General features: G+C 39.0%; 1 protein-coding gene across 9 annotated transcripts in view; it reads left to right on the forward strand.

The window, feature by feature from the left end:
- The window catches only part of mllt10 (MLLT10 histone lysine methyltransferase DOT1L cofactor), a 294,669-nt gene that overhangs the window by 218,409 nt on the left and 62,900 nt on the right, over nt 1-13,360 (forward strand). For all 9 annotated transcript variants that reach the window (XM_087987376.1, XM_087987375.1, XM_087987379.1 and 6 more), the window contains one exon: nt 736-853. In XM_087987376.1, coding sequence (XP_087843502.1) covers nt 736-853 — 118 coding nt within the window. The remainder of the gene's footprint in view (nt 1-735; nt 854-13,360) is intronic.

Raw genomic sequence — 13,360 nt, forward strand, 5'->3', positions numbered from 1 at the left:
GACTTCATTCTGTGGTGGAATAGTCTTCTACAGTTCACTAATTAGATTCACACACTAATAGTTAGAGGGCATTCAGTAGGACGGCACGGTGACAAGGGGTTAGCACTGCTCCCTCACAGTGCCAGGGTCCCAGTTTGATTTCAGCCTTGGGCGACTGTCTGTGTGGAGTTTGCACATTCTCCTCGTGTCTGTGTGGGTTTCCTCCAGGTGCTCCGGTTTTCTCCCACAGTTCAAAGATGTGCAGGTCAAGTGAATTGGCCATGTTAAATTGCCCATAGTGTTAGGTGCATTAGTCAGAAGGAAATGGGTCCGGGTGGGTTATTCTTCGGAGGGTCGAAGGGCTTGTTTCCACACTGTAGGTAATCTAATCTAGTAGTAATGGAACCGTATGCTAACCATTCAGAGTAAGGGAACTTTTTTTTTTAAATTCTGGAGCAACAGCTTGATTTACATCTTTTTGTATGACTAGATGGGACGGAAGAATGACTTGGGCAGTTGGTCTAATATATTTCTTCACTAGCCAGAAGTACAGTTGATCTCTCAAAGCACTATTGAAACTGGAAACTCTGCTTTAAAGAGGAATGAGCACAAACCTTTTTTCCTGCCATTTTGTGATGCATTCCTTTATAATTTTGCTAGAATGACAGCTTCAGCTGTACCCATTTAAAGGTGATTTGTCTCTCAAAGCCATTCTTTTATGTACGTTAGTAACTGGTTACAATGTTTCCTTCACAGGCAAGTGCACTACCTGGATCTTCCTTTAATCTTGCACCATCTCACATGTTTGGAAATCGATTAAATCCCAACTCAGCAACAGCTACTCTTATTGCACAGTCTGAAACAAATCCACAAGGTAAGTTTGACTGAAGTTGAAAAGGGTGAAAAATAAGTGGCATTGCATTTCTAGTTTTTCTTTGTTTTTGAGATATGGTACTTCCAAATAGAAGTTGCATACTGATGAACTTAATACTGCAGAAATTTTAAAAATATACTTGTTGAATGGCCAATCTATGTTTATCAGTTTGTACTAATTAATTTTTGAAGATCTCAGTAATTCAGTTTGTTTGTTTCAATCTGAAACATGCTAGAGTGAGAAATGGATTTATGGTGACAAGGGTACAGAATTTGAGTCAAATACGATGGCTTATGTTTTAACAATGTTTAACTGGACTAAAATTTGATATTTTGGACAAACCATTCATCAGCATTGAGCCAGCTGAGCTGGATGCAATCACTGTGTCTATGAAACCAACCCTTTCTTTGTTTGTCATTCTGACTATTATGTGGATGGAAAGATAGTATGAGGCAAAGAAAGATCTTTAGTGGGGACTAGAGTTAACAATGCATCAATAGAAGGAAGAAATGTAATTGCTGGAACTGCTATGTTATTCCAGATTGGATATGCCAGAATAGAACCAAGCAAAGGCAGTTCCACTAAGTTGGAGAACAGAGGCAAGGTATTGGAAGAGACTGGTGTGGTTCACCATGTCAGTATATTTAACAATCATAGAGAATGTGACCTCATTACATGCATTTGTGCTGCAATGTGGTACGAACTGGATTGGTGTTGATGGAAGAAGGAAGGACATAGATTTAGGAAAAAAGTGCTTTGGAAGTTAGTGATAGCAGAGCAGTTTGCATTACTTTTCAGGTTCAAGGAAAATTTTGCTTGATTGTGGCTTGGAAGGGTAAAGGGCAATGACAGGAAAGACATAATACTTACTTGGTGATCAATAAGTGAAATTACCTGATCAGAAGCTTAGTGGGAATAAGGTCCAAGGAGTACAGAATGATTGTCATAAACAAAGTGAAGTGAAAAGAACACGAAAGAAGAATGAAAAAAATTAAAGACACTTGGCAGGCCTGGTGTAAAACTGCAAGCTTTGCTTGTGAGATGATACACAGGTGGTTCTGTTATAACGTGCATTTCATCAACACAAATTTGCTGTAATGTGATTGACGAACTGGGAATGTGGTTTCTGCAGCGCAAACCTTTAAAATGTGTGTTTTGGGTGTAATGTGATTACATAACTAACACTTTAAGTGCTGTTTCTAAAGTGCAATTATTCTATAACTCAGATGCACAAGAACGCAACCATTGCATTAAAGAAGAACTGACTGTACATGTAAAAAAACTGAACAAATGTTTCAAACTTGCAACAAAAAAGCTGTAAACTCTTTATACTTGTTTTTGAAGCGAGGACTGAGGGAACCTTACAAGAGGAGCTCAAGGAGAAAGTGTTCATCCACCTTTTGGAGGATTGTGCAGCAGTATATGCTTTAGCAGAGAATGATCCCAATAGCAATTTAAGTGATTGAATCAGATTTGATGATTAAGTTCCAGATTATCTTAAATCTGCATTCCTTGGAATTAAGAGTATGAAGATGGTTTATAGGGAACAAGTGCCTCAAAGATACAGGTAAGAGAATGGCTGATCAGCTAGACAGCTGCAGAAACCTAAAGGCTGATGATTTTGAAAGTACCAGTGCAAGTGACTTGGCAAGACGTGGAGCAAAAAGGGTGGGAAGTGGCAAGAGAATTTGGTGAATGATGAAATTAAAAGGTTGGAGATTGCCTTATCTACATTCACGACTGAGTAGAGTTGTGACTAAATGCCAAAATCGAAGACATGGTCACAGATATTGTTTTGAAAGTTTATAGGAATATAGGAATGGGAGGCCATTCACGCCCTCGAGCCTGATCTGCCATTCAATGAAATCGAGGCTGATGTGTGGCCTAACTCTAAATATCTGTCTTTGGCCCATATCCTTTAAAATCTTTGCTTAACAAAGAATTATCTATCTTAGATTTGAAATTAATAACTGATTCAGCATACACTGTCATTTTCTGGAAAAGAGTTCCAAACATCTGCCACCCTTTGTATATAGAACTGCTACCTTACATCTCACCTTAACGGTCTAACCCTAATTCTCAGACTTTGCCCCTTAATTCTAGAATCCCCAACTAGTGGAAACAGTTTATCTGCCCTGTATTTACCTGTTAATAAATTGACTTCGACCAGATTACCCTTTAACCTTCTAAATTCTAGAGAAAGCAGCTTAATTTGTGTAATCTGTTCGCATAACTTAATCTCTGAATGCTTGGTATCATTGTTACAAACCTACGTGGTACTCCTTCCAAGGCCCGTACATCCTTCCAAGACTGTGGTGCCCAGACCTGCTTTCAGTGCCCCAAGTGGAGTCTAGCTAGCATTTTATATAACTGCAGCATAACCTGTGCATTCTTATACTCCAGTCCTCTAGATATAAAATACAGAATTCCATTAGCTTGCTTGATTATTTTCTGTACCCGTTTGTGACATTTCAAAGATCTACGCATTTGAATACCTCAGTTATTTTGGACATCCACTATATTTAACTTCATACCGTGTTGAAGGAACCCAGACCTACCCCTTTTCAGTCCAAAATGGGTGACCTCACATTTGCTTACATAACAGAATCCCTACAGCACAGAAAGAGATCATTCAGCCTATCAAGTCTGCACTGACCCTCCGAACATCCCACCTAGACAAAATAGCCATAAATTTGTAGTTTTTATTTTAAATGATTTATTTTGTGCATATATGGTGACAGCAATATGTAAGTCTACGTATTTTTCACAGAATGGTAAGGGGCAGCACAGACAGCGAACTTTGCCTTAATCAACAGGGAGTAAAGTGTCAGAAAGTAGAGAAGTAGTGATCATTTAGGTCGGGCATTGAAAGTGAATGCATGCTGGAGAGAGAGAGAAATGATGGATGAAATGAATGGGGGATGGGAAAAGCGTGTTCCAATAGTCTGAAAGCAACAAAGGAGATGAGGCTTGAGTTTGGAGCAGTACCCATTGCTGAGGGATGTCTGGTTACAATAGTAATACAGGTGTTAGGAGTTATCTCTGTGGTCTTCAGTAGTGCAAAAGGAAGAATTGTTATGAAAGAGTTGATGTCTGGTGGGATAAAATTGCTATGAGTTAACATGGCACATAAATGACCAGCACCCAAGTTCAGACATTTGTGTCCTGAGACATTTGATTCAAGGACAACATCTCCCCACACCATCATGGCACCTTTGTTGCAATCGCAGAAGATGTAATGTCTACCTGTTTACTTTCTCCCTCCTCACTGTCCAAGGCCTCAGACACACTTTACCCATTCCTCTATGTGCCCAATTGTTTTTCTGTCTCAAAAACCGAAATTGCTGCAAAAGTTCAGGTCTGACAATATCTGTGCAGAGATGATGTTTTGACCTGAAATGTTAACTCTGATCTCTCTTCACAGATGCTGCCAGACTTGCTGAGCTTTTGCAGCAATTTCTGTTTTTGTTTCTGATTTACAGCATCTGCTGCTCTTTCGAATTTTTTTTTCTGGCTCTCCAGACTCAATCTCCCCATCGCCTATCCCCTTTACCACATAAATTATCCTTTTCATAGTTATTCAGTTTTGAAGAAGGGTTATTGGAACTGAAACGTTAACTCTGCATTCTTGCCACAGATGCTGCCAGACCTGCTAGCTTTTCCAGTAGTTTCTCTTTTTTAATTTCAGATTTCCAGCATCCATAGTTCTTTAGTATTTTTTGTTCATTGAATCTAGTTGTGTGAGACAAGGTATCATGGAGCCTATGCTTGCTAATTCAGATTTTGTTCCAAAATGTTCAAATGAAACAACTACAAATTGTGAGAAGACAAGTGCAATGATAAAAACTTGCAACTTCTACATAAATATTTTCAAATTGTTTTAAGTGCTTGATAGCATTAGTGAAAAATTAACTGTTAGGGTAGAATGTCATAGGACATAGAATGTCAAAGAAAATGTACATAAATAAAATGAGTAAGTTGATGCTTTGTATAAGACAACTGAATTGTGAGAAGTAGTTGACAAGCTTGAGGATCCTTTTCCTGGTGATACAAAGCTCAGGATCTTTCAAGCATTAAAGATTACTAAGAAAGTAAGGAGTGAACTTTCAAAGGCTAAGGTTGGGTTCAGGCATGCTTTGAAAAGAGTAACTCCAAATGCTAGCTTGGTCTTCTGATGCTACTGACCATGCTACCATATTGAGAATCAGCAGGGGAAGCTGATAACTAATTCACCTCCACTTAACTGGATATTAGGATTGCTATGGAACATTTTAATTGCCTGGCGAGTGTGGAAGGAGCTATTCAAAGTGCTGGGTGGGAAAAGTGAATGGTCTGATTTATGTTAGTGTGTAAAAATCAAGCGCACTGCAAGATGCCATATTATAATAATGCTACTTTAAAATTAGCCATGATCTTATTGAATGGCCTACTTCTGCTCCTGTGTCTTATGGTCCCCAGCACTGAGCTCTTACCTCATGTCGCAACCTTATATTGAAGGCACCTTATTGTATGCCTTTTGGAAATCCAAATAGACATCTATTAGTTTCCTTATATACACTTTGGTTCTTAAATCCTCAAACAAGTTAATTAAATTTTGTCTAATAAACTTTTTCAAATCAATGGCCTTCATAAAAAGTTCATTGATCTCTGTTCATTGTTTCTCTGTCTACTGAAGCTGCCAGACCTTGGCATTTAGTGTTGTTTTATTTTTGGTCAGGGAGATGTTGGATCCAGCTTGTGACAAATATCAGATCAGGTCAGAATTAAATCTGGGTGAAGCTTGTTTGGTCTGACAGGTGGGGGAGGTAGCTGGGTCCAGAGATGTCATGCTGGCAGGGGTAATGTCAGGCCAAGGGTGGATATCAAGTCTGGCAGAACTAGGTTGGGAAGATACAGTCAGATGTCATTGTCAGAGATCTGGAGGCGAAAAGAATTGGTTGAGGTGTAGCGGAGGAGTTTCAGGCATGTGTCAAGATTGGTTTTCTGGAACAATATATTGAATCCTCCAGAGGCTGGACATGGTGGAAATACTAAATTGAAAGTCAATAAATGGGTCTTTTTCTGATTGGGAAGATGTAACTATACCAAAATGTTTGGTCCTCAGAGCCCCAACTATTTACAATCTGTATTAATGACTTGGATGCAGGGATAGCAAGCGTCACATGCCAAATTTGCAGATGACTCTAAAATAGGTTGGAAAGTAAGCTGCAATGAAGAAAAAAGAAATTCTCAAATGTGTATGGATAGGTTTGGTCAATGGGCCAAAATTTGGCAAATACAGTATAATAGGGTTCATAGAATGTTGTAGAATCCCTACAGTGTGGAAGTAGTCATTCAGTCCATCAAGTCTAACCAATCCTCTGAAGAGCATTCCACCCAGACCCACCCTATCCCTGTACCCTGTTTTCCCCATGGCTAGTCCACCTACCCTGGACACTGTGCAATTTCGCATGACCAATCCACTTAATCTGTGCATTTTTGGATTGTGGGAGGAAACCAGACTACTTGAAGGAAAACCGCGCAGGCATGGGGAGAACGTGCAAACTCCACACAGACAGTTGCCAGTGGCTGGAATTGAACCCTGGTCCCTGGTGTTATGAGGCAACAGTACTAACCACTGAGCCACCGTACAGATGAATGTGAGCTTGTCTATTTTGGTGAGAGGAGTAGAAAGGCAACTTAACTAGAGAGAAAATTTAGAGTACTTCAGTACAGAGGGATCTGGGTGTTGTTGTACATGAATTGCAGAAAACTAGCATACAGATACACCTGTAATAAGAAAGGCAATTTGAATTTTAGCATGTATTGCTAAAGGAATAGTGTGTAAAAGCAGGGAAATGATGCTGCAACTTTACAAAGCATTAGTGAATCAGCACCTGCAATGCTGCCTGCAGCTTACTTGAGCAGCGATGTAGGTGCATTGTACGGAGTTGAGGGTTCACTTGTTTGATTCCAGAGATGAGGTATTTGTCTTATGTTGAGAGATTGAGCAGTTTAGGCCTATACTGTGTGGAGTTTAGAAGAATGAGAGGATTGGGGTTATATAAGTTGCTAAAAGGAATTGATAAAGTAGATGTATAAAGAATCTTACCCCTCTGGATCAAGAGAAAAGGGATAGCAGATTTAAAACAGATGAGGAGGAAATACTTTTTCAAAGAGTTATGATTCTGTGGACTTCATTCTCCCAGAATACAGGAGCAGTGAAGTCATCTTCATTTTTATAGGAGCTTGGTTAGACTGCATCTGGCATACTTTGTGCAGTTTGGTCTCCTTAACCCCGGAAGGATATTATTGCTGTGGGTAAAGTTGCCATAGTTCCAGAGGGCCATGGGGCTGCTCTCATTAGAGAGAGATAACTGTGGTAGTTTTGACCATGCCTCAGGCGAGGGGAGAGGTTGAGAAAGACAATCCTTCATGATAACATCAGCGCAGGAATTGAATCTGTGCTGTTGCCATCACTCTGCATTGCAAACCAGCTGTCCAGCTAACTGACTCTATTGCCATCGAGCGTAATGAAGATTCATCAAACTTGTTCCCAGGGTGATGAGAATGTCTGTCTGATGCAGAGAGATTAGGCAAACTGGGCCTGTATTCTCTCGAACTTGGAAGAATGAACGGTGATTTCACTGAATTCTAAAACGAACTTGAAAGGATGGACTGAGTTAGATGCAGGTAAGATGTGTTCCCTGGCTGGTAAGTTTAGAGCTGGAGACACAATTTAAAAATAAGGGAATGCCATTTAGGGCAGAGATTAATTTTTTTTGCTCTAAAGATTTGTGAACCTTCGGAATTCTGTACCACCAGGGAGCTGTGAAAGCTCCGTCTTTAAATATATTTAAGGTAGAGATTGATAGATTTCTGATGCAAGTGTAAAGGTTATGGAAATTCTGTGGGTAAAATGCATTTGATCAGCCGTGATCATTTTAAATGGCAGAACAGACTCAACGGTCTGAATGGCCTATTCATGTTCCTTTATTTCTTTGTTTTACCCAGCAACCTGAAAATTCCTTTTAATTGGGGGAGGCCTATGATTCACATTATGTTTGTTACTCTCCCCTGTTTTTTTTTTGTGGACAGTGTTTATGGTAATGTCCTTTCTTCCCTGTATTGGAATCATAGAATAGTGTATGGATATTAGTCAATACAATAATTGTGTTGCATCGACAAGCTGTCGTATTCAAGTAGCAAGAATGAAATGATTAACAAGCGTGGTTCTATCTCACACTAGTGTTTTTAGCTGCCCTTTCTCTTTAAATTGCTTTGCCTGACTCATACAGATATTCTTGCTTTAAATAATTTTTTGACTGACTGAATAGAATTGTACAAAGAAAATTGCAAGTGTTTGAAATTGTTAGCGTGTGGAAAATAGTCTATTCCTCTTTTTGAATTTTTTCAGGTGACTGGTTATTGAAGGACCTTATAATATCTTCATTCTAGTATTTTAGGCAATTTAGGTGTGAGAAGGAAAATGTTAATTCTGCTCAGGGTTTGAGCTCATTCAGTATCGGTAGTGTAAATGTTTGACTAAAGTTATTGGTATATTGGAATGTTGCTACATCTGCTGTGGTTGAAGTGATTGATGTGTTCAATTCTCTTAGTTTTGTGCAGTGAACAAGAACACACCACCATGTTTTGTCATGAGTGGGCTGAGCCTCCCTTTTATTGTTCATGCAACTGTATTAGGTTACTTTGTGTCAAAGATCATAACTTACTAAAGAGAACATTTTGTTTTAAAAGTAGAAAATGTGTCTCTTTCCGTTTTATCTTCCATTTGTTGGTGTTTTTCTAAATTACTATTAGAGACTTGTCCTCAAACCTTTAAAGGGGAATGGAGTGGCTGCTTTATTTTTCTTAAAAGTTCAATGAAATACGAAGGGAGCCATACTTTCTGTTTTGCTTCTCCCACCCACAACCTCCTGGGGGAGGGCTAAGCAATTTAACAAGAATGAATCAGTCATGCTTTTGGCTTGAAGAGAGGTCAGGAGGTAACATGACTTAATAACAGGAGAAAAACCCCTCTGAGGGGCCAAATTGTGTACTTGTAGACAGACTTTTTTTTAAAGAGGGCAGTTGTTTAGTCAGTGCACAAATGACAGCCAGTATATCGAGCTTAAAATGTAAAGTTGCACCACTTGTAATGAGAAGGGATTGTGGAATACCTTAACGAGACAAATACGGCTGATTCTTGAGATTTCCCCTATTTTTCTTGAGCTGACACTTTTATTGGGAAGGGAAAAAGGCTGTACTAAGCATATGCATTTGCTTCTAACCCTCCTTCAATTTCATGTAACTGCTGGTGTTTTTCTCTGTTTTTGCATCAGATCTTTTAAGGTAGTTTTCAATGTCACTTGATAAATGTCAAAACACGTGTCTGTAGAATCTGTATTAAAATACTGTGCCACTCCAGTATTTTTTTTTTGTTTCAGTTCCTACTTATTTTACATTAACTTCAGTAGCAGGAACACAACAAAAACAGAAGCCTGTCTTGGAGGACAACATGTCTAACCTCTACTATGGTAGGGACTAGTGACACAGAAGTATGTCCAGGAACTGCATAAATTAAATTCCAGGGACACAGCACAACAGCTGAGGTAATCTCTAGACTTTTGAAAGAGTCAGAATATGGTGCATTAGATACCTGTGGAACTCTGTCCACACCATTTGTTGGATCCATCCAATTTTCCATACCCTGTACTGGCTGATGGAGTAAATATAACTGACTTCGAATACACACCAGACTACTTGCGGAGTGATTACTTGACTACCACAAATTATAAGCATTGTTTTTCTTCTTGTTTGATGGATCAAATAGTTGGAGTTTGATCTTTGGAGCGTTCCTAGTTCATTGCTACAAGTTTGCAGCAGGATTTTGTTTTCACTTTTCTAATTAACTTCAGTTCAGTTTTTAAACTTCTTTGTTGCAAAATATTGAAGTTTGCTTTGGAAGAAGCTATCTTGTTTACAAGAATCTACTTTGCAAATTATGTTGACTGATTCTCATTCTAAGTTTTCCATTCCCTCAAGACCATGTTAACTGCAACATGTTTGTGAGCTTCAAAACTTTTCCCTTCGATCATTTAATTAAGAGAGTATATAGAATGGATGGGTCATCCTTCAGTGAATACCAATTCCAGATAATTTGAAGCTTGTTTCAGCGTTACTTAGTTTACAAGTTGACACAGCAATCTCATTAGAAAAAAACAGGGAGAACGTGATGATCGTTACCTCTATCTGTGGGGTCAATCTGTGGACCTATCAAGTGATTAGAAGTTTTTTTCTGGGAAACCTTTTCACTTTTATGGTATGATTTTCAAATCAAACTAAGCAGTTGGTTTCCTTATCCAATTGATATAGATTTAATTTTCTGCTGAAGCTGCTAAGAAATTATTATTGATTGTGATTGACCTTGAGTCTTCGTTGAACTTCACGGAGTACACTTCACCAGTGTCAACTTTCATTTTATGAATATTACTCTTTGAGTGGACTTAACAAGGACACCTATTTGAATAATCCATTATTAGGATGAAAATACATTTAATTACTGAATTGTCAGTGCTAGTCTGGATAGAAGCTTACTGGGTGGTTGGTGTGTTGTCCTTGAATCCTGTAATTGATGTGGAGAAAACATTAACTTTCAGAAGTCTAAACCAGTGATTCTCAACTGGTTTTTGTAACCCCCTCCCCTCAAGGAGCTCTTCTCTGGTTCCAGGGTGCCAACCCCCCCCCCCCCCCACTTTTCAAAAGGGATACAACATGAACAGATAGACAGAAAATCGTTTATTCTTGAACATTCTCACATACTGGACAAAACTTAAAAAAAAAAGACTATGAAATTAAATATCTATTATCCTTGAGCTCGGTGCTTTTCTGCAAGTTTCATATCATCGGGCTCCAAGTTAAACTATGACAGTCGGAGATCACCCCTTGTTGCAATATCAATTGTGTTACTTGATTTTGTGAAGGAAACTACCTTGCAGAATCTACTCTTGACCAAATATGTTGAGGGAAAGGCAATAAAAAAAACTGGGATTTTTCCCACTGTGTCGTAAGTTTATTTGTCGGATCACTCTTGATCCAAAAATCTTTTTGAACCTGTCTGAACTGACAATGTGCAGTTATATCACTCTGAAGATCCATCAACCTCTCTTGGATTTCTGACTCAATTGGGTGGGTTGTACTTAAAATGGATTCAAAATCCAATCAGAGATACCAAGATTTAACAGGTCATTAAATCTTCCTTGTGTATCTACTTTAGATGTTTCATATAAAACGGTAAGGTCATCGTCCTTCAGTGCCTCTGCAATCGTCTTCAGGTTTGAAAATTGTAAAAATTCTTGACATCCTATATTCTGCCAATAGACTTTGAATTTAAGGAAAGAAATAAAGGCTTCCTTACAATCTGAGATTACTGTTTTTGCCCTGTATGGTCTTGTTTAACAATTAAGTTTCTGAAAGATATCTGCTGAATAAAATATGTCCGCCTTAGCATCAACGAGTCTTTCTCCATGCTCTTTATCAGACATGAAGGAAACTATGATGTCCCAGAGCATAACAAAATGTTGAAGACAATTTCTCTTCAACAGTTTCTCTTGGAAAGCCACCTCATCTTGGTGTGCAGCATAGCTGCTGGAAAAGACGATCCTGGAGGGCATGGAATTTGAAGTTTACAGCCTTTATGACAATTGAAGGGGAAAGATTGTGATGTCGTCCAAAGTATTTAGCTATTAGGTGCTCCCTGTGAATGATGCAATGAATAGTAACGACAGAAGGTATACCTCTTTTTAGATATGTGATGAATCCTCTGTACTGACCAACCATAGAAGTACCATCAGTTGCATAAGCAGTTATATTCTCCATTGGAATATTGTCCTTGCTTAAGTAACTTCTGACTTCTTCAAAATATACAGTGTCTTAGTATCCATTTTAATTCTCTTGACAAACAACAGCTCTTCCAGAATTTCTCATAAGCCGTACGAAGAACACCATTATCTTGTCAAGTAGTTTATTCTGATTGATTTGATTAGATTAGATTAGATTACTTAGTGTGGAAACAGGCCCTTCGGCCCAACAAGTCCACACCGACCTGCCGAAGCGCAGCCCACCCATACTCCTACATTTACCCCTTCACCTAACACTACGGGCAATTTAGCATGACCAATTCACCTGACCTGCGCATCTTTGGACTGTGGGAGGAAACCGGAGCACCCGGAGGAAACCCATGCAGACACGGGGAGAATGTGTAAACTCCACACAGTCAGTTGTAAAGAGAATTTCTTGAATTGTAATGAACTGACCAATCCTCCTTCAATGTCTTGTGCCATCTCATCGATTCGTCTGGCAACAATAGAATTACTCAAAAGAATTGCCTGAATTGCTGCTTTGGCACTCAAATTCATGACATCAGATATTATGGACACTGAAGGCAGGATAAGCGACTCACCAATGTTGTGAGCATTTTCAGTTTTAGCAATCAGTTTACTAATTTTGTATGATGCAAAAGACCCTTCTGTAATTTCTGTGACGTTTGAGTAAGCATTTGTTTCCGCGTTGGCCTTCTCTTGAAATTATCTCAAGTTTTTGAAGAAATCTTAGGGTTTATCGTTCATACGTAGATGCAAGGCATCCAAAAGGTTTTTCAATTTGCTTGGCCTAATGCTTTCTTTTGGCAATGTAGCCATGCAGTTCAAGTTCGTGAGCAAAGATGGGCTTTGCAGAGATGCAATGAAACCATATGGTAAGTATTCTACTGAATACTGCCAACACTTTGTTCACCAAGGAACAATGGGTAGAATTATTTCTGAAAATAATGAAAATAATCATGAGGCACTTCTTACAAGGAAAATAATGAACAAATGAACTAGGATAAAAAAGGCCTAGCAAGACACGCTGATCTTCGGACAATGAAGTATAGTGATAGTGGATGCGAGAACCCTTGATTGAATACGTTGACCCGATGCAGTTTGATTTGCGACTGACTCTGAAGTGAGGCTGTATGCGAGGAGCTTAAGCAATTAATTCACCAGATGTGCTGAATTCAAACGGTGTGTTGGAAAGATGTTATAAATAGGAGGGAAACTATTGACTCCAACGAATGTTATTGCTTGGGTATTTCATTGGTTCAGTTATCAGGACCCCCAGAAACCCTTGGGGCTCCCCTTCTCTTGATTTTCAGCCTGTGGCCCCCTTCAAATGTACCAGGGGCCCCTAAGGAGGCCATATGGCCCCTGTAGAGAATGGCTAGTCCTAACAACAAGATAATTAGTTGCATTTTAAAAAGAGGAAGTTTCCATTTATGTCTATTTGAGTCAAACTATAGTGCTTTCTTTTATGGACAGGTTTGTAAATGTTGTATAGGAAAATGGGGAAGCTGATTGCTATTAATGCAGAGACCCAGGTAATGGGGACTCTGATTCAAATCCCATTGTGGCAATTGGTGAAGTTTGAATTTTAAAGAAGTCTGGAATTAAAAGTCTAATGACCATGAAACCATTGTCAATGGTCGGGAAA

Source organism: Chiloscyllium plagiosum, unplaced genomic scaffold, assembly GCF_037043375.1.
Source record: "Chiloscyllium plagiosum isolate Xiang-an unplaced genomic scaffold, Cpla_swu_hap1 HiC_scaffold_5, whole genome shotgun sequence".
In the NCBI taxonomy this organism is placed as follows: Eukaryota; Metazoa; Chordata; class Chondrichthyes; order Orectolobiformes; family Hemiscylliidae; genus Chiloscyllium; species Chiloscyllium plagiosum.